The sequence below is a fragment of the Jaculus jaculus genome, chromosome 9 (genome assembly GCF_020740685.1).
Source record: "Jaculus jaculus isolate mJacJac1 chromosome 9, mJacJac1.mat.Y.cur, whole genome shotgun sequence".
In the NCBI taxonomy this organism is placed as follows: Eukaryota; Metazoa; Chordata; class Mammalia; order Rodentia; family Dipodidae; genus Jaculus; species Jaculus jaculus.
This window is the reverse complement of record NC_059110.1, coordinates 38,997,825-39,020,276: the sequence shown is the minus strand read 5'-3', so window position 1 is coordinate 39,020,276 and position 22,452 is coordinate 38,997,825. Positions and strand designations below refer to the sequence as shown.

Below are 22,452 nucleotides of genomic sequence, written 5' to 3'. Positions count from 1 at the left end.
AAGTCAAATATAACCTCAACTGCATAGTGGTAAATATCAAGAGAAATAAAGAGGAGAATAAGAAGTGTAAGGAATAGGTGATATAATGATTAAAACAATAGCAGATAGAGAACTGACTGAAAAGATATTTGTGCACAGGAGGAAGTAAGCTTGTAAATGGAAGTGTTCAAAGCAGGGGAAACAGAAATGGTGAAGAATGAGGTTGAGGGTTTATGTAGTCTTGTAGGAACAGGAAGCTGACTGGGCAGGCCGAGGTAACAGGTAAAGAGGGCAGGATATAAACACTGATGTAAGGACTTTGGTTTTTGTTTTGTGTTAGAAGTGGTATGATCTCACTTCCCTTTTAATGGGTTTAGCTTTGAGATGCTGTAATTGTGGTCAACATGGAAGGTTTTAGTGAGTTTCTGAAAGAGCTTGCAAATCTATTGCAAAATGAATATGGGACAAAAGTGAAAGAAACTAAGGATAGCTTTTAACAAAGAAAGAATTATTTATGGAAATATGAAAGGTTATGGAAATAAGAAAGGAAATGAAGTGTGAAAGTATTTGAGTGAGATTTCTAGATTTGTTTCTATTTTATTCCTTTCAAGAGGCAGACAAAACATAACTCAGCACATTAATTTAATCTGTGCCAAACAGGCAAAGCAGCAAATAACACCAACAGCAACAACAACAATAACAAAAGCCTTTCCTGAATTAGAAGTATTTAGACCAGATAACAACATACCTCTGCTTTGATTCTAGATCTCAAACAAGAATGTCCTTTTTTTCCTGAGAAAATGAGGAGCTGGACAGGTGAACTCCTGTACTTTCTGCCTAGATTCAAATCCCAGCCCTGTGTCTGTTTCTGTGATTCAGGAACTGTGATAGGACCTATCTCACAGATTACTGTGGGGATTGAGTGAGTTAGAACAATGCCTGGATACTGGTAGTTCTTATTATCCCTTTCAGCTAGATTCTTCAAGTAAGTATCAAACTTGTGCTATTACATGTTCATGTGGGAAAGGTGATAAAAACTAGGAGGATAAGCTAGGGAACTAAAAGCTAGAAGACAAGGATATACCTCAATGTTTCTACATCTATTAAAGGTGTAAGAAAAATGGTGTCACCAAGCTTGGAAGAAATACCAGTGAGGTTGATGGCACTCTTTCTTCTAGGGCCTTTTACACATTGGCCTGTATTGTGAACTGAAGTTCCCTACGGAAACAACATCTGGTTGAAGAGCTTGCAAACTGATTGGCTGACTAGAACTTTGTGAATGTAGAGAGATGGAATGCTGCAGAACAAGAGTCAAATTATATTGAACATACTTAGTCTCCTTAATAGTCATTTGCTACCAACCTGTGTCTGACCTAACAACTTTGTATTTGGAATGTACTGTTAAAACTGCGGGCCACAGACTTTCACCAACGTTTTGTCTCTTTTCGTTTGTTTTCATTTTTATTTACGTATTTGAGAGCAACAGAAAGAGGCAGAGAGAGAGAGACAGCTTCAAACTAAATTTCTTAGACGCCCTACGACTTCCTTGGAATTCACAAAACTAGATTTTTAACCACCACCACTTCCAGGTTCTGCGCGACTTCCTCCCGCAAATCTCTCAAGGGTAACAGCAGCGCGTCAGAGTCTCCAGCCCCTGATAGTTACAAGAAACGCAACCCCGGAAGCAAACGCGGGGCCTGGGGGAGGACGCAGCCCGCAGCATCAGCCCACCGCAGCGCAGCGGCGCGCAGGCCCCAGCACCGGTCGCAGCCACAGGAAGCAGGACCGACCCGGGAGCGCCGCGCGCGCGCTCGCGAGGGGCGTGGCCTCAGCCCGTGCGGCCCCGCCCCCAGGGCGCCGGGGGTCACGTGACAGCCGCGCGCGTGCCCGTCCGCTGCGGGCTTGGAGGCCGTGGAGGAAAGGCTGCGCGGCGTCCTCGGCCGTGGCCGTGGCGGTAGAGGTGGGCGCCTGGGACGCCCTCGCAGGGGTGCCGTGGCGGAGGCTGGCCACGGTGCGATCGGGGCTCGGGACAGGTGGCGTCGTCCGCCGCGTCACCTCCATCCGCGACGCGCTCGGGGCGGGCGGGCGCTCGGGGCCTGCGAGGGGCGGCGGGGTCAGGGCCGGTACGTACGCGGACGCCCTTGGTCGGGCGGGCGGGCGGGACTGTGACGGGCGCTGCTGACGGGATCACGGCCCCGCCGGGGAGCGGGAGGCCGGGTCGCGGCCATTACTGCGCACGTCCTCGGGCCGCCGGTGCGTGGCTGGCGCGCCGGGGGCCTGCTCCCTCCCGGCCGGGGCCTCGGGTCCGAGCGGAGCCGCGACCGCCCCCGCGTGCCCTCTGCCCCGAGCCTGTGCCGGCGCCGCGCCGGGCCTTCTCTGCCTTCCTCCCGCGCAGCCTCGGGCTCGCCCGGCACCCGGAGCCCAGTGCCTCCAGATTGCCCTGACGGCCACCAAAGCATCGCCACGGCCGGCAGACGTCTCGGTACCCGTGGAGCCCAGGCTGTTACTGCTTTGTTCTGGTTGCTCGATGCGGAGTCCTCTTCCCATCCTACATCCCTTCGGCCAGAGTACGGCTCGTCCATTGTTGTCGCTATTTTATTTTCCTGAGCGCTTCTAAAGAAACCTGTAAACGTTGTTATTGAGGACGTGGGGATAGAACCGGCCTCTTCGTACACAAAATCTGCAAAACTGGAAGTTAACACACATACTGGCAACTGTATTTTCTTCCTGTTAGCCATTTTTGGTGTATTTTTTTTCTCTCCAGGATGTTTCTCGAGTATTACATAGTGTGCTATATTTTAAAACATTGAAATACTACAGAAGTTAGGGGAGAAGAAAACCAAGAGAAGATAGAAAAAGCTTTTGTTCTTTGAATAATGACATTTCAGGTACCAGGGTTTACCCCGTAGCACACCTTCTGTGTGTATGTGTATTTACTTTACAAATAGGATGTGATCCTGTAACAAGGGCATTGAAAGCAGTATATAATTAGATTTTGGACCATTTAAAACATTTCAGTAGATGAAACTATATTTAGGTTTAAAAGATGGAGCATATTGGGACACCTAGAGAAAATAACCCATGTGAATTACAGGATTCGTGATACTGGTTTTGTTTTGTTTGTGTGAATTTTTTTTTTTTTTTTCTTGACTGACAAATGTTTGTTCAGCGTTTGGGTGCCCTAAAAACATACGAAAATAGGTCAAGTAAATATCTTTTTTAAAGAAAAAACTAAAGAGTGAATGCCATTCTAAGATTAGATTTGGGATGTGTTTGTATTGGCCTCCAATATCTTAAAGGGAAGTGCATGGATCCACAATTTATGTCTTAAAAGAGCCAATGTAAGTTGTGGGCACAATTTTACAAGAAAACTAGTCATGAACATTTGAAGATTAAGAACTTGTAAAATTGTAATCACCGGGTAAACTTGCTCAAATAAGTGGTTTATTAGGTAAAAGAAATGCAAAGGAATGACTTTTTTTTTTTTTTTTTGAGACCTATCAATGGTAAAGTGTGTCAGTTTTCAACTTGAATTGCAAAAGAATGAAACTTTTTTTAAGGATCTAAGATAATTTTTTCCACTTAAGAAGATAATGGGAGGAGTATTTTCACAATGATCTGTTTAAAAAAAAATACTGTACTAGCTATACATTAGCTAGAAGGGCTTAACCATTTGTCATGGGTATTTAAATATTTATTTTCTCTGGTGTTAGTAATGGAAAGGAACTGAGCCTTTTCTGTTGTGTCTGGTTGTCTGCTAAGGAGTCTTGAGTTTTTGAAACAGCAGGTTGAATTAAGAACAATCACTCTGAGTACTGAATCTTTCTTAATAAGGGCTAGAGAGATGGCTCAGTGGCTAACAGCACTTGCTTGCAAAGCGTGACAGCCCAGGTTCAGTTTCCCAGTACTTATGTAAAGCAAGATGTACAAAATGGCACATGTGTCTGGAGTTCTTTCTGGTGTGCCATATCTGTCTCCCTCATGCTTTCTGTCCCCTTGCAAATACATTTCATTTCAACAAAAACTAACTTGACTCTGAGCTACAGCCACCTGTGCTAGTATTCTGTGTGTTGTTTCACACACCCCCCCCCCCGCATGTGTGTGTTATGTTTGTATGTATATGCGTGGTTGAATGTGTGTATATGGGTAAATGTCTGCATGTGTGTGGAGAACAGTCTTAAGTATTAGCCTCAAGAGCATCATCAACCTCCTTTTGAGATGGGCTGTCTCATTGGCCTGAAGCTCAGCAATTCAGCTAGACTGGCAGGGATCTTCCTGTCTCTGCTTCCCCAGTGCTGTGCATGCCACAGAACTCAGTATTTTAATTCAGAACTCAGTATTTTAATTGCAAGTACTGACCTCTCCAGTCCTGGCATGACATTGATTAAAGCCTTGTTTCTAAGTATGACTTGTGCTTTTTGTTCAGCTGGTTTGTGACAGGGATGATGAAGGATAAAAATAGATATATTGTGGCATTCAGTTGCATTTCTCAACTTGGGAATTGTAGGTGAAGTTTGAAGTGATTTCCCTGTTACTGAGCTTTTCTATAGAACATTTCCTATTTTATGTATTTTGAATAAAGGGTAGAAACAATTTTATTAAACTTGACTGTTACTTGAAAAATGTCTTCAAATATTTATAATTTGATGCTCGTGCTTTATCTTTATATTGATATTATCTGCTTTTATTATTCTTTGATAAGGTCTTTAACCACTAAGCAATATCTCCAGCCCCATCCACCAAGATTTTTAAGCATTATGTAACTAACTCATTCACATGAGAAGTTTAGCATTCAGTCAGATATGTACCTAGAATAAGAGATTAAATGATGGATTAATGTATTGAAAAGCTTGTAAGATAGGAAAGGATAGATAGGCAATGACCAGCAATTATCAGACTTTGTAAATAAATTAAGGTGGTAAGTTCAGTAGAAAAGTTGATGAAATACTATTGAGGGAACAATGAACTTTGTCAGAGAACTTGGTATGGATTGTCTGTGCAGTGCTGTGCAATGAAGGACAATCACACAAAAGAGAGGAGATAAGCAGGAGGAAATACAGAATTATTAAGGAAGGTTTGGAGAATAAGTTTTTTTGGTATAACCAGTATTAGTATGAAAGGGTGGTTGTGGGAGACAAATAAGACAAGGGAATTTTTTATTAGGGTTCAAATCATTAAGTATTGTGTTGTCCTAAGTGTCCTCTAAGGCACTAGAATTGGGCTTCAAGAATAGGACAGTGGTCTATTTTCCCTACATATATCATTCAGAAGCATAGTCAATTTTAAGAATGTTAGGCTGCATAGTACTGTGGGAGAGAAAGATCAGTTAGGGCACTAGTAGTGGATGGGACTCCAGGATAGATTCCAGTAGTGCTAGGGATGAAAGTTGACAATTTGTGGTGGGCTGGCGGGACAGAGAGAAAGGTGAGAGGGCTTTGTCTTTTTCTCTGTAACACTTTAAAATGGTTAAGGCATTTTCTCTGAAATTTGTGCAGATACGTGGGTTTATGGAATGTTCAGATGAGACCAAAAAATTCAGTAGCCAAACAAGGGCTTTGTTAGGAAGAAGTTTAAAATGATTGAGTTCTGTGTGAGCAGGAAAGGAGATGAGATCAAGATTAGCAGGGTGCCCATCCTTTGGGCATGGTATGATATCATCTACAAATGTGTTGGGCTGCATTTGTAGCTTTCCTGGGACACATGTAGTCTGGGAGCTAGCTGTAGGGTAAACATGCTTGGAAGGAAAGGAGATAGTGGAAAGGCTGGAAAGGTCCAGGATTAAAGAAGAGGTGTAGGAGGAAGTGAGCTGGAAGGACTCAAGAGCATGTAGTCTGATGAAGGGAGTGATTTCAGAGAGGCAGCTGGTTCAAGTGATGGTTACTTCTAAAGTGTCGTTCTGATAACTTGATTTCTGAGAGGAAGTGGATTGAATTTACTATTTTAGGATACAAAGTTAAAGGCAGCTTTTACATTCTTTGAACACTGAATCAGAATCTAGTAACATGGCCTGGGAAAGTTTTTTTTACTTTTGTTTCTCCTTGTGTATGCTTATTCAGACATGTGGTGCCTCTTACTGAACCTAGAGCTCACTGATTCAGCTACATTAGCTAGACAGTAAACCTTGCAGAGCTGACTGTTTATGTCTGTCCAGCACTGGGATTACAGGTAGCATCATGCATTTTTAGGTGAGTTCTAACAGTAAATGTAGGGCCTTAGGCTTGTGCACCATCTCGATAGCCCAGGAATGCCTATTTCTTTTTCTTTAAATATATTTTATTTTATTTACAAGAAGAGAGAGAATTGGAGCAGCAGGACCTCCAGCTGCTGCAACTGAACTTCAGATAAATGTGCCGCTTTGTGCATCAGTTTTATATGGGTACTAGGGAATTGAACCTGGGTCCTTTGACTTTGCAGGCAAGTGTCTTAAGTGATAAGCCATCTCTCCATCCTTGAAATGCATATTTCTTTTAATTGTTTATTTATTTGAAAGAAGCAGACAGAGAAGGGGTGGGGAGGGGGAGAGGATGGGCGCGCCAGGGTTTCTAACCTCTACAAACGAACTCCAGACGTTTGCGCCCCCTTGGCTAATGTGGGACCTGGGGAATCAAGCCTTGAACCAGGGTCCTTAGGCTTCACAGGCAAGTGCTTAGCCGCTAAGCCATCTCTCCAGCCTGGAATGCATATTTCTAACAAGCAAATTCACTGGTTCTCATGAGCATAACTGGGTGGCCCATTATAAGGGATATTTAGTTGGGCTCATAGTGATATCAGGAGTTAGGGTGAAAATGACCAGTAGTGAAATAAAGTGTCTCATAGTGTAGAGAGCACATTACTAGGGGTTGGTGGAATGCAAATCCCGTGGAAGAGACCTTTCAAAATAAGCAGTGCTGGACCAGTAAAACGTCTCCCTTCTACAGATAGGAAGCAGGTGGCTGTGTGTAAAATGGGCACTTTATATTCTGAGAAGGCTGCAAGAAGGGGTGAAATGAAGATCTTTGGTGCACTGGATTTGTTGGCATCTTGAGGACATGGTGAAAAAATTGAAAGTCAGAATACTGAAGTCTGGATGATCTAAAGTCAAAGTAAAGTGAAATTAGGAACTTCATTTAGCAAGTTACCTTGAAAGATGGATTTTCAAGCTTGCTTCTTTGTTCTCTTTAGCATTCTATGAGTAAAGCAGGCTTGTATTTAGAGGCCACATATGCTATCACTAATACTTATTTTAACCTAGAATTTTAGATACCTTAGAGAGATAGTTGCATACTTTATGAGAGGCAAATGGCACTAAAAGACAGCCATCTTGTCTTGTGCTTACTATGGGGTGGGTCATCTAGTTATTGTAGTTATTGTCCATGCTCTGGTGTGAGTATGATGCATATCTTGCAGTAGGCCTTTAGATCAATATTACATGAGAAAAAAAGATAGATGAGTGACTGAAGTGGAGATCTGGAAAGTGCTTCTGGATTCCCTGGACAAATAGCTTGATCAGGTTGGCTTAAGGTTTTAAATTTGGGGTGTGATCAAGCATATATATAAATAGCAATATCCCCTAGATAATGTGATAGTGTTGCCTTTGCAGAGCTCCATGACTGTAATACATTTAGTATTAAAAACAATGACTACCACTTTTCCATACAGAACATATTTTACTTAATCTCTATTGTAGTAAAATATAAGTAACATGGTATAATATACTCGTAACTATTTGTAAGTGTACAACTCATTATCAATAGCTAATTTTACTTACATTGTTGTATAAATTCACCACTCTGCATTTCTGTATTTTTTGTTTATGTTCTAGGTGGAAAATCTGTGCCCTCTCTAGGCAGTAGGTTATCAGTCCCTGTCTGAGTTTGCCTATTCAAATAGAACTATGAGGCTGGGAAGATAGCTCAGTTGTTAAAGGGCACTTGCTTGCAAAACCTGTTAGACTGGGTTCGATTCCCCACTACCTACATAAAGCCAGATGCAAAAGGTGGTGCATTCATCTGTGTTCATTTGCAAGAAGTCCTGACATACCCAATGTGTACATGTATACACGTGCTTGCACACACATGCACATAAAAATATTTTTAAAAGTCAAATGGAAGTAAGTAGTATTTATCTCTGTGTATCTTGCTTATTTAACATGCCCTCAAGGTACATCCATAATGAATGAACATCATTTTTCATTGCTGAATAATACATTGTTACATGTCAGGCTGTTTTTATTCCCTTATAGGGACACTTGTTTTTTGGCCTCTTGGGTCTCAGTTTTCATTTGGTGTGTAAATATTAAGTGGGATTGCTGGGGAATGTAGTCACTGTGCTTCACTTCCTGTGGAATCATCACACATTCACTGAAGCTGCATCATGGTCTGTTCCCTCCAACAGTGATCTAGAATGCAGTTTTTCTATATCCTCACCAGTAATTTTTCAGCTTTGTATTATAGCTGTCCTGATAAATACCATGGTTTTGATTTATATTTTCCTAATGACTAGTAAAAATAAGCACCTTTCATCTGCTACTTAGGCACTTGTTTCTTTTTCAAGCCCTTTGTTCATTTATTTCTTTTCTGTTATTTTCATTGAGTTATAAAAGTTCTTTAATCAAAACATTAAACCAGATACAGGAATTGCAAACATTTTCTTCCCTTTTGTATGTTGTCTTTTTACTTTGTTGACAATGCCCTTTAGTGCTTACTTTTTTTTTTTTTTTTTTTTTTTTAATGTGTGTGTGTCCATGTAAACCCAAGTGTGTACTTGTCCCTGTGGAGGCCAGAGGACCTTAACCTGGTGTCATCCTCAAGAATGCCATCTACCCTTTTTATTGGGGACAGGGTCTCTCATTGACTGAAGCTCACCAATTAGGCTAGACTGGTCAGCCAGGAAGCCCCAAAGATCCTCCTGTCTCCACTGGCATTGGGATTACAGGTGCAGACTGCCAGGCCTGGCATTTTTACATGGGTGCTGGTTCTTATGCTTGCAAGGCTAGCACTCTTCCTGACTAAACTGTTTCTGCAGCCTTGATGCATAATTGTTTGTAGATAAGGTGCACTTTGTGTACTTGTTTCTTTTGTTGCTTATGCTTTTAGTGTCATTAAAGAATATTGCAGGGCTGGAGAGATGGCTTAGCGGTTAAGTGCTTGCCTGTGAAGCCTAAGGACCCCCGTTCCAGGCTCGGTTCCCCAGGTGCCACGTTAGCCAGATACACAAGGGGGCACACGCGTCTGGAGTTCCTTTGCAGAGGCTGGAAGCCCTGGCGCGCCCATTCTCTCTCTCTCCCTCTATCTGTCTTTCTCTCTGTGTCTGTCGCTCTCAAATAACTAAATAAATAAATAAAAATTTTAAAAAAAAGAATATTGCGAACCAGTTCCAGGGCAATGGTGACAGATTCGGTGATCAATCAAGACCTACCAAAGTAGAAATCTGGAAGCTGCAGAGAAGTCAACACTAAACCAGACTATCAACCTGCCTGCTATGGCTCAGGGAACATTGTAGAAGGAGGCGGGAAGATGTTAAGTGACACAGAGTGGGTAGGAATATCCTGAAGCACAGTCCTCCGCTACCCCACAGGGACTAACCGAGGATTTCATGACCCCACAGTGATTACCATAGCCCCACTGAGGTGGGCCCCAAGGGTAACAGGAGCAGGGGCAAGAGGATGACAGTATAACTTGTTATATGTAAAATAAAATTAAAAAAAAAATCCTTGCCATTCCAAGATCATGAAAATTTGCCCTTTATTTATTTATTTTGAAAGAGAAAGATGCAGAGAGAGAGAATGAATGGGTATGCCAGGGTCTTCAGCTGCTGTGAATGAACTCCAGGCGCATGTGTTCGCATCACTGTGTGTCTGGTTTATGTGAGACCTAGAGATTCGAACGTGAATTCTGAACACTTTGCTGGCAAGCACCTTAACCACTAAGCAATCTTTCTAGCCTGAAAGTTTGTCTTTTATGTTTGCTTTCAAGAATTTTGTTGATTTAACTTATGATACATAGATCAGTTCACTAACTTTGAGTTAATTTTTACCAGTGGTGTGGAGCAGGGGTCTGACTTCACTGCTTTTTCATGTGTAAATCCAGTTGTCCCAACATATATTGCAGAGATACTCTTTCCCTTTTGAATTTAATACCCCCTTTCCAAAACCATGTGGCTATATAGATGCATGTGTTCATTTCTGGATTCTTAGTTCTATTGCATTGATTTCTTTCTCTGTCCTTATATCATACTGACTTGATCATTGCAAATCTATAGCCATACATTTTGACATTGGAAATTAGCAGTTATGTTTCTTCTTTTTCAGGATTGTTTTGAATGTTTATGGCCCAGTTGAAGTCCATATGGATTTAGGATTAGCCTTTTCATTTATGCAAATAGGGCCTTGAGATTTTTTATAGGAATTATATTAAGTCTGTGATCTAGTATTGTTTCTCTTAAACACTAATTTTTATAGTCCAGTGCCGGTTACCTATTCACCTTTTTATTCATTTACTCCCTTTTTAGTTTAGTAATGCTTCATCATTTTTGTACAGGTTGTTCACCTCCCTAGTTAAATTGATCCATAGCTAAGTTTTTATTACTGTAGATGATGATGTGAATGGTTCCCTTGGTTCCATTTTAGGTTATTGACTGCTAGTAGTATACAAGAACACAGCTGTTGTCTTGTGTGTGTCAGATTTGTAAATCCACAACTTTGCTGAACTTGTGTATTCACCTTTTTGGGATTCCTGGAATTTTTTATATAGAGAAAATAGGAATAATTTCACTATCAGTACAAGTGAAAATGTATATTCTCAAACTTCTTTGGTAACTTGCATACCTTTTATCCCCCCCCCCCACCCAGTCTGTTTGTTCTGTTTGTTCTGATAGAACTTCTTGTAGTGTTAATAACAGGGGCTAAAACAAGCATCCTTGCCTTTAATTTTAGGATCAAATCTGTCACTGAATTTTGTCAAAGTATCAAAAATTCTTGACGAATTCTGTTGATCTCAGTCTGTAGAGAAGTTGTTGATGTTACTTTTTTTTTTTTTTTGCAGCTCAAAGAATGAATCAGCAGTGGAAGAGAAAATAGTACAAGCTGACTACCTGAGATGAAGATGTTTTATTTCTGGGACAAACATCTGTGGGACCTGTGATAGCAATGTAAGTATAGCTGAAGTGGAGTTGGATAAATACATGTTCAGTTTTAATTATACAAACTGAGCATTTGTAATGAGTTAAATGCTTTATATAATTAGCAGTATTGTTCACATTAAATTAGCATAATTAAGATTTCTAAAAGTTTTCTATGTGAAACAGAAGGCTAAAACTCTGAAGGGCTCTCTAAGGCATGTAACTTCCACCTTCTCTTTGCAAAATAATGATTGTCTTATATAATCAAGCTAAGCAGTGCCAGCTTTATAAAAAAGAGATTTATAGGTTTTAAAACACTAGTTACTAAAACCTTGATTCATTAAATTTGAGGAATTTCTCCATAGCATAATTGATTTTAAGATTTGTACTTTTTTTTTTTTTTTCGCAGTTTTTTAAGGCAGGGTCTCACCCGAGCTCACGCTGACCTGGAATTTACTATGTAGTCTCAGGGTGGGCTCGAACTCATGGTGATCCTCCTACCTCTGCCTCCTGAGTGCTGGAATTAAAAGTGTGCACCACCATACCCAGCTTAAAAATTTGTACATTATTTCATAATACTAATTCATTCTAATCTGTAGTTTTATTCATTGTGGTTTTTCTATGTAATATGTTTTTTTATACAATATGCCTCAAAGTGGTTGATAGGTTGATAACCTTGAGTAAGCTTACAAGGAATTTTACTATATTACTATGAACATCGTAGTGCTAGATTGTGGAAAGGAAAAACCTTGTTATAGACTTCCAAAGTACTAATGGTCCATGTTTAAATTCCTAGGCCACAGTGATCCTTGCAGATAGGATTTTACATTCCCTTGTTTGACATATATCTCTAGCTTGTTATCTGTTTGTTTCAGTGTGATTCTTTGATTATATATTGTCATTGAGAAAATGATCATATTGTCCTTAGTGCTATAGACTGGGTAAAAGAAGGATGGTAACCAGTAAGCCATACATATCCTTGAAGGCAGTGCATCTTATGTCCAGTCCTGTCCATTTAGCTGTGTACTGTAGTTCCCCCCTGTGGTACTGAGGATCAAGTTTAGGGCCTTTGGTTTCTAGGAAAGTTTGCTCTCTACCACTAAGACACATCTCCAGCTTTTACTTTGCAGGTGTTTGAGAGTGTGTGTGTGCACACGTTCGAGTCAGGTATTTTAGGTGTATATAATCAAAGAATATGTGGTTAACAATGAAATGGTGGGACAAATGCCCTATTGGGATAACAATAAGATACTGTTGGAACTGAGAGGAAAAAAATTAATTCTATGTGAAGGGCTGAGAGAGTGTGGAGAACAACTTATAGTGAATAGAGGTTTTTTTTTTTTTTTTTTTTTTTTTTGGTTTTTGGTTTTTGGTTTTTGGAGGTAGGGTCTCACTCTAGCTCAGGCTGACCTGGAATTCACTATGTAGTCTCAGAGTGGCTTGAACTCATGGTGATCCTCCTACCTCTGCCTCCCAAGTGCTGGGATTAAAGGCGCACACCACCACACCTGGGTTGTAAATAGAGTTTTGACAATCAGAAAAGAATTTACATGTAGTTTTCAAGTCAAGGCAATGAGAGAAGTAGCTCTAACATGAAGGCATTTTAGAGGTGTCAAGGATTGATCCTATATGCAAAACTAGGGCAAGAAAAAGACATTCCCTACAATAATACAAAGTCTCTAGTGAATAGTGTTAAAGAAGCAGAATATAGGGAGATTAAATTTACAAAGTTTCTCTAAGAATAATCCCCTGGGGCACTTGAACCCCAACCCAACCAAGAGAGAGAACTATTAACTAGTTCCTCCTACCTTTAGTTTGGAGAATGTCAGTGTACCAAGAACAAACAATTGAGCCAGTATTTTAACTGTTTTAGTATAAAGGCTTTACCAATAGCTTTAAATCCTATGTTTAGGAATTTGGATTAGATAACAGTATGAAACTATTAAAGATTGAGAGAGGACTAACTAGACATGATTAAATGGAAGAAAAGCCAGAGGGAGAGAAGACTCAAGTAAGTTTTAAGGTTAGCAATTTTTATGAGAGACATATGCAAGGATCTTGAATTAAGATCACAGGCCATAAGAATACAGGGGGCATATTTTAAAGAAGCTTCTATTGGAAAAAAAGAAGTTGCCAAAGGTTGGATGAGCATTAAATAAGGATAGTTGAGGGTTTATCCAAGGTAGAGAATAAAGGAAAAAGATTTAGACCTCAGGGAATAAGTACATTTGTTTTTAATCATGCTTAACACATATGCTTAGAGAATGGTGGGGTAGAATTGAAAATAATGGGTCTTAAGATACTAGGTGCAGGGAGTCATATGTCTATGCATTAAATTTTCAGTATTGTCAGTCTGTATAGGCATAGAATACAGTTGAAAATGGTGATATCCATATATAGGCTTGTCTGACCTGCAGCCCGTGGGCTGCATGTGTCCTAGGATAGCTATGAGTGTGGCCCCATATATTTATAGATGATAGCATTATGTGACAATATCAAAGTGTTGGACACCTCTACTAGAGTTTTGTGAGAAGTACCAATATTTAAGCAATGCTAGGGAAGATGGAAAGAAATAGAGAAAAATAACCCTGAATATGCTAGTATAGAAATGAAGTGTATACGGTTGTAGAAAAAGAATGAGATCAGTTTAGACTGAAGCTAAGAGGACATTAGACTTAAAATCTTAGTTTTACAATATTAAAGTCCTAAAGGAGTTAGGGCATGGTACTAAATGTAGAAATTGAGGCATTAACCTTGAAAGCAGTCAGCCATACTCCATCTGCTAATAGTACAGTCAAAATGCAGCTACATTTTTACAGTGAATCCTTGGCTTATGTGATTTCTTAAGAATACAGAAGTCAAACTATTTTGTAACTAAGATTGAAAAAAACAAAAACGTGGGGCTGGAGGGATGGCTTAGCAGTTAAGGCACTTTCCTGCAAAGCCAAAGGACCCAGGTTCCATTCCCCAGGACCCATGTTAGCCAGATGCACAAGGGGTCGCATGCATCTGGAGTTTGCAGTGGAATATTTAAAAAAATGTAATGGACAGTAGGGAGGTAATTTCTTGGCTAAATAAAACAGTAATGGAAAGCTTGCTGGGCTCTGGCAAATTTGTGTGGAGTTCACCAGTTTTGCAGCATACAATTCATCACAAATGGAACTTCATTTGAGCAACTTTAAGAATCCTCTCTGTTTTACCCCTCCCCCACTTTTTTGACAATAATTTTCCCTCTTGGCTTTTGTAATTATGTTCTGTGTTTGCTATTTTTCTTTAAGGATTATCTCCTTTATGCTATATTTGTAATTTAGAGATGCAGAGGTAATCCAAAATTCTGTGACTATTTTGCCTAGTCGTGCTGCTCATTTAATTTGGACATCCATTCGTCTTCTTGGCTCAAGAAACATATATATGTTGATGACTCAATCAGATTTTTTTCAGCTTTAGAGTTCTTCTTAAAATATTTATGTAGGGGGCTGAGAGATGGTTTAGTAGTTAAGGTGCTTGCCAGCAAAGCCAAAGGACCCAGGTTCAGTTCCCCAATACCCACATAAAGCCAGATGCACAAAGTGGTGTGTGCATCTGGAGATAGTTTGCCGTGGTACAGGCCTTGATACGCCCATTCTCTCTTTCAACCCCTCTCTCCTCCCGCCCCCAGTAAATGTTTTTTTTTTTAAACTGCTTATTTAGTAAGTTCCACTATCATCTCCTTTCCTCTGACCGGAGACCTTATAAATGTCTAAGTTGTGCCTGAGACAGATACCCCTTAAGTTCTGAATCTTGGTAGATGGGGCCTCTATTATAATTAAGCACTTCACTTCTATCTTGAGCAATTGTTATCGTATACTGTGGGAACCTGGCATCAGCATATCAACATGGAAAATGCCTACAACACTGCTTAGGCATAGGAAGCGATGGGAAAAATAGGAAACCCAGTCTTGGGAGAAGCGATATTTAAGGACTACTAGAGAAGCTGGGAAGAAATGAAAGAGTACTAATATCCCATGCTGGATTACTACCTGGACATATAGAAGTTCAAAATGGCTTTTTGCTTACTTTGACCACCAAATATTCCTCCATACTATTGTTAAATAGTCTTTAAAAATTTATTGTACTCAATTCTTTTTTTAAAAAAATAATGTTTATTTACATAGAGAGAATGGGTGTGGCAGGGCCTCTACCCACTGTAAACAAACTCCAGATGTATATACCACTTTGTGCAGGTCCTGGGGAATCTAATCTGCATCCTTTGGCTTTTCAGGCAAGTGTTGTAACTGCTAAGCCATCTCTCCTACCCTGTACTAATTTCTTGATGAAAAAAATTATTTGATTGACTTTCTCTTGCCTCTTTTTTTAAATTAAATTATTATACTTATTGAGGGAAGTACAGAGCCAAGGGAAGATATCCACGTGGCTAGAGATCTCACATGGAAGACCTGGAAAAACCATGGAAAGAGAAGAGAGAAAAGAAAGTTCAGGGAGCTCCTGCTACATGGGGAGCTGGAGAAGATGAAGAACCCGTGGTAGAGAGTAAGGGCTAGGGGGTAGCCTAGCTGACCTCCCATCACCTCAACCCAGTTGGAAAATCTCACCCACAGCTGGAAGTTCCCAAATGCTCATAGCTCTTTTTTTGTTTTGTTTTATTTATCTGAGAGCAGAGAAAGGAAGAGACAGTGAGGGCAGGTGGGCTTGCCCCAGGGCTTTTGCCACTGCAGAGGAACTCCAGAACCATAAGTGTGCCACTTTGTGCATCTGGCTTTACTCGGTTACTGGGGAATTGAACCTAGCAAACACTTCTAGCCCTTCTCTTGCTGCTTTATGGGTGTGTTTGTGGACCAGCTTTGTAGACATCCTAGCTTTGAAATTGACATGTAGTATTTCATCAAATTAATTATTCAAGAATTTGGCTTATTCAGCTGAGATCTAAAAACAAGTTTAAGGACCATTGGCCATTAGAGTAGATGTCTAACCTCATTAACATAGTACAAACACCAAGGCTTTTATAGCAAACCTTGCAACATACGTGTCATCCACTGAAAATGTATCTGCCCCTTTGTGCTGCTGCCTGGAATCTGTTGTGCCTGTCTAAATCATGAACTTCATGCTCTTGCTTTTTGATGGAAGTGTTTTCCATCTTGTGCCATGGGCAGAGTAGACGCTGAAATAACTTTCTTCCTTAGTTCAAATGGAATGGAACAAACACAAAAGAAGTACTGACAAGGCAGCTTGCTCCTTAGCTGATTATGTCATTCCTTTATCAGTCTGAAAATTCTTGTTAACTTTCTGAAACTATCTTTTATAAAGTTATCTCTAGTAATTCTTATCGGTGGCCGTCATTACTTTGGAGACATGCTTTAGCAGGTAAGAGTTTTAAGCTGCTTCAGACACTGAGGAAGGAGTCAGTTGCCTTTGGGACACTGATTTTCTTACCTCACAACTCCAGTGTAAAATAAACTAATGGACCAACTTTAGGGGACAGCATGAGCATTACATGTAAAGTACTTCAGAAAGTGCCTGCCATGTATTATATAATTAAAATTATAGACATTTTAATTTAAAAATAAGCACCAGCTTTGGGAGTAGTCATTGTTACAATTTCAATCTTACAGCTTTATTTCAAACTTGTATTAAATTTCAGAGCCCTTATATTCCAGAAGCAGCAGAGATTTCTTTTCAAAAACAAAGTTTTTATTAAGAAGGTAGTTTTTACTTCTGTTTTTACATTTGTAATCGGATTATGAATCCAGACACTAAAAAATATATCTCATTATTGGAATTTTTAGTGTTGGCCAGAAAGTTCAGTACTACTGTGATTATAGTAACTTTACCTTTCTTTTAACTAGGTATCTTCAACAAAATCTGAGTACCTATCAATTTCTAACAATTCTGCCTGTATCCCTCAATGGCTTATCATCTGGAGAAAATATGTGTATTTATACTTGTCTTGTGGAAATACCAGTTTTGGGAAGATTGGAATTTATGTATGTTTATAAGTTAAAATAACATTAATTTAGTTGGTAAGATCCTTAACGATGAGTGCTGTATTCATTGTGCTCCTTAGCAGTATTGAACTATAAATTCTTACTTATTTTTAATTTAGTGACCTAGAAATAAGTTCCCTTTTCCTAAAAATGATTTTTGGAGGTTCCTAAAATATTTAGATGGGGATTATCTCTTTGGTTAGCTTTAATTCTTTATCAAATCTTTGGTCTAGAAAAAGAGCAGGGAGGGGCACATTGGTATGATAATTTGCATACATTGTCCCTTGGCTAATTTAAGATCATTGAAACTGTAGAGACTGAAGAGTTGATGAAAATGGTACTACAGTAGCCTTGATATTTGTCTTGCTTGCAGAGTAGTGATTTATGGTGGTGTTACCATTATCTTGTTTATCCATGTCTGTATTTTTCTTACCTGTTGTTTGAGTGTCCGAGTATGCAAGTGTTAAGTGTATCTCCACTTTAGTTGGTGATAATACACTTCAGTAGGTGGGCTAAAGAGAATCAGAATTTAAAATTTGCTGTGGCAAATTGAAATTTGAGAGTGCTTCCATGTTAGATAGATGTCCAGTCAGTATGCCTTGTTTGTTTTCTCATGGAATTCTCTTAACTTCATTTTGAAGAGGGTATCACCGTATTTGCTCAGACATGACTGTTCTTCCTTTCCCTGGTTAGTTGTAACTGCTTCTTACATTTCATAATCACTTTTGAGTTTTGTTCATTCATACAACATGTTCAAAACCATTCATATTAAACAAGGTAAAAGTAACCATTTTGATTGAACTTTTCTGGGCTAAGCTATACTGGAGGCCCAAGGATCTGCTTTTTCAATGTTTGATTAGTATAAACACTTTATCTTTCTAGTAACTACTGTGCTTAGTAATTTTTAAAATTTTTGAATGTGGGGGCATTTTGTTTATGTGTGAGTGCAGGCACATGCATGGAAGACAACTTTTAGGTTGGTTCTCATCTGTCTACCTCATTTAAGGCAGGGTTTCTCACTTTGGATTCTTGCTCTGCTGTTCTTTGCTTCCAGGAAATTTTCCTTTATCCTCTTCCCATTTTGCCATTAGCATCAGTGTGCTGGGATTATGGAAGTCCTTAGTTTGTAGGTGAACACTTCCTCAACTGAGCCATCCCCCCCAGATCCCCAAAGGGCATTTTTTTTTTAAATGAGCACTTTTATCTTGGACAAAGGAAGAGTCCTTATGGTGATTCAATCCTGAACATTTTATTTTACATGTTAGAATTAACTGGTAGAGAGATTATCAGTCATTTCAAATAGCAGCCAATGGTTGCCTTTTTCCTCATTCTTTTTATTATTAGCCTACTCTTGTGTTGTTTCTGAAATATCTTCTTTCATTTTACTGAGATAAAAATCACATTTCTTTAGATACTACAATGGTTTGGCTTCTGATTACCTTGATAGCTTCATCTGCTGTCACTCAGTTGCTTATTTAATTCAAAGCCTTTTATGCATCCTATTTTGCCATCTCCCCACCCAGCTACCACCTTCCTATTGCACTTTCTAGCTGTGTCTGTTTATCTTTTTGTCATTTTACTTTTAGGATCTTAACATATTTTCATTAGTTTTAGTAGAGTAATAAGTGTGTGTCTCGTTTGCGATTATATCTATGGAAACAACACTATACACAGACCTTGGTAGGCATTTAGCAAATGCTTATGACTCAGTAAGAACTTTCAAATTTATTGTCAGTGTGTAAGACATCTATTTTGACAAATATTTTCCTCTCCTTTTCAGGGAGTGCATTCCATTGTGGTAGGGAAGGCATGGCAGCAGGAGTGGGGAGCTCCTTGATCATACTGCTTCCATAGCAAAGAAAGAGGGTGAACAGGAAATGGAGCTGGGCCAGAAAAGCTCAAGTGATGCAGTTCCACCTCTTTAAGGGTTCCACAGCCTTCCCAAACAGCTGGGGAACAGCGGTTCAATATATGAACCTATGAGGGGCATTTTACATTCAAGCCATACCTCATCATGTGGGATACTATCAGATGTAAGAAGAAAGTAGATCTAGATTCAAATTAGAAATACAGATTAATGCCTGGAGAGGTCTGGATTTGTGATAGCAGTTTATATCAGTTACCTATAAGTGATAATTGAAGGGATGCGTTAGATAATATCTTTTCAATAGTACAATGAAAAGAGCATAAAATAGGAAAAAAAAAGTGTCAGACGAATGTTTCACTGAAAGGAAGTGGTCAAATCTAACAGAAATGATGGCTTGAACCAGTGTGATTAAAATGTATAGCAGGGATAGAGGACTTACACCAGTTTACACTTTGTGTGGTCTGCCGGTTAAATATAAGGCAACTCTTGCGAAATTGCTAGTATAATAAGCAGCTGTAAACTCTTGCTACAATTGTAATCTGAACTAGTTTTTTGTTGTTGTTGTTGTTTTCAACTCTTTCAGACTAATCCTAAAATCAGGCTAGAATGGATTGTACTTTTTTTTTTTTAATGAGAGAGAATTGGTATGCCAGGGCCTCCAGCCTTTGCAGTCGAACTCCAGAAGTGTGCATCATCTTGTGTGCATGTGCAGCCTTGTGAACTTGGATCACCTTGTGCATCTGGCTTACGTGGGTCCTGGAGAGTTGAACATGGGTCCTTAGGCTTCTCAGGCAAGCACCTTAGCTACTAAGCCATCTCTTTAGCCCTGATTGCACATTTTAAAATGGTCACATATTTAGTTCTTACAAAATCTCTGTATGAGTAGAAATGGTATACTTTAAGACATATATTCTGGTTTTGTGCCCTTTATTGGCTCCTTCAAGTAAAACCTGATGAGATAAAAATACAAAGCAAAAGCAAAGATTTTCTAGCTGGGCATGGTGGCGCACGCCTTTAATCCTAGCACTCGGGAGGCAGAGGTAGGAGGATCGCTATGAGATTGAAGCCACCTTGAGACTACAAAGTTAATTCCAGGTCAGCCTGGATCATTGTGAGACCCTACCTTGAAACCCCCCCCCCCAAAAAAAAAAAGATTTTCTACACTAGTTTCGTTTTTCTCTTCTCATTTTAATTGCCTTGTTTTCCTTCCTTTTTCTTTTCTATTTTGTTTAGGGGGAGCAGGTAGGTTGTTTCTCTGAGACAGGACTCATGTAGTTAGGATGTTACTGACCTTACTAATGATTTAATTTTTGCATTTTCATTGTGTGCTACATGGTTTGCTTGTAACATGCATTTATTATTTTCTGAATTAATGAATTAAGATGTAGGAAAAGTTTGAACGTGACTCCAATATTTTTTTTTTCTCATTTTCTTAGGATGGCTGGCTGTGGTGAAATTGATCACTCCATAAACATGCTTCCTACAAATAGGAAAGCGAATGAGTCCTGTTCTAATAGCGCACCTTCTCTAAATGTACCCGAATGTGCCATTTGTCTGCAAACATGTGTTCACCCAGTCAGTCTGCCTTGTAAGCATGTTTTCTGCTATCTCTGTGTAAAGGGAGCTTCATGGCTTGGAAAGCGATGTGCCCTTTGTCGACAAGAAATTCCTGAGGATTTTCTGGACAAGCCAACCTTGTTGTCACCTGAAGAACTTAAGGCAGCAAGTAGAGGAAATGGTGAATATGCGTGGTATTATGAAGGAAGAAATGGGTGGTGGCAGTATGATGAGCGTACTAGTAGAGAGCTGGAAGATGCTTTCTCCAAAGGTAAAAAGAACACTGAAATGTTAATTGCTGGTTTTCTGTATGTTGCTGATCTTGAAAACATGGTTCAATATAGGAGAAATGAACATGGGCGTCGCAGGAAGATTAAACGAGATATTATAGATATACCAAAGAAAGGAGTAGCTGGACTTAGGCTGGACTGTGACACTAATACTGTGAACCTAGCAAGAGAGAGCTCTGCAGATGGTGCTGACAGCATATCAGCGCAAAGTGGAGCTTCTGTTCAGCCCTTGGTGTCATCCTCCATAAGACCCCTAACATCAGTTGATGGTCAGCTAACCAGCCCTACAACACCTTCCCCTGATGCAGGCCCGTCTCTGGAAGACTCTTTTGCTCATTTACAACTCAGTGGAGACAACAGAGCTGAAAGGAGTCATAGGGGGGAAGGAGAAGAGGATCATGAGTCACCGTCTTCAGCCAGGGTACCAGACACCTCCATTGAAGAAACAGAATCTGATGCTAGTAGTGATAGTGAGGACACACCTGCTGCCACCACACAGCACTCCTTGACCCAACAGAGACTCGTGGTTCCCAACACAAACCAGACAGTGGCTGATGGGTCAGACCGATCAGGAGCAGGGGGTGGAACAGTGAGTGTGAGATCCAGACGGCCTGATGGACAGTGCACAGTAACTGAAGTTTAAATGAGTATCTTCAGCTCTGCACTCAAGATTGAAAGGATACCTGTAAATTTCTGCCCACATAAGATTATACTCATCTCCAGTAGTACATTTTGGGAGTTGGGGTGGGAAGGGTATGGGAAGGACAAACCTGAAATTAAAATGTCTAACATGTCTCTGTTGAGAAACTATTTAACATAAGGAACTTGGGTGTTAATGAGAGCTGTTCAGTAATAACTGAGTTTTCTTGATGTCTGTTTTTTAAAAAATATTATTCAGTTCTTTCACCCAGAGTGTATACTATTTGTGCATTAATGGTCCTTGTCTGACTCCTGCACTGTCTTATTTTTCTGCATGGATTGGCATAAAATCATTAATAAAATTTGACACCTGTGAGACATTTGATATCACAAGCAGGAAGCTACATGTGGAACTAGATGTGAATTTGGGGTATAAAAATAGGTGAATAACAACTATGTTATCCTAGAGTGACTAAAATGGAAATGTAAAGAGAACAGCTAATAACTCATGTTCAGATTCTTTGTGACACTTCATGCCGTTCCTTCCCATAGGCTTTGCTGTCTAGTCCTTGTATTTGAGGTTCCTCTTAGTCTGCATTTTTCTTTTTGATTAAAAATTTATAATTTAATAAATACTAGAGTTTATCAAAAAACTATTTGTCTGTTTGAATCTGGAAAAGGGATGGAAATACTTTGATAATTTTAAATATGTTATTGGAGTTGATTATATTACCAAAAAGAGTCACAGAAGCTTGATTTCTTCATAGAGACAATTTAGAGAGAATCTCATTTTGTGTGGAATAAGTAATAAAATAGACTTAAGTTTCTCAAGTAGCTGATAATACCAATCATTAGTATTATATTTTCCTTAACCAGTCTCCCACAGTTGTACTATTAACTAGGTTATTTGGAAAACTTACTTATAAATCATTAGTAGATACAAATTACACATAATGTGCAGGTCAGAAAAATTTACTTTTATTGGGCAGATTTTCACTTCTTTGTAAGGTAGGAAGTGTTAGGTAAACATGGAATCAGAATA

At 39.6% G+C, this 22,452-nt stretch overlaps 1 protein-coding gene across 4 annotated transcripts; it reads left to right on the top strand.

Moving 5' to 3' along the window:
• Positions 1 to 1,849: 1,849 nt before the first annotated feature.
• Rnf146 (ring finger protein 146) lies at positions 1,850 to 22,057 on the top strand. Of its 4 annotated transcripts, none has more exons than XM_045159702.1 (3): positions 1,850 to 1,939; positions 11,001 to 11,106; positions 20,361 to 22,057. In XM_045159702.1, coding segments are annotated over exons 2-3 (1,056 nt in total). In that variant the 5' UTR covers positions 1,850 to 1,939; positions 11,001 to 11,104; the 3' UTR covers positions 21,415 to 22,057. The 4 variants fall into 4 exon arrangements, with proteins under 4 accessions (XP_045015637.1, XP_045015638.1, XP_045015639.1 ...); XM_045159703.1 differs by having other exon boundaries at positions 1,893 to 1,990; XM_045159704.1 differs by lacking the exon at positions 1,850 to 1,939 and adding an exon at positions 2,083 to 2,102.
• The last annotated feature ends 395 nt before the right edge of the window (positions 22,058 to 22,452 follow it).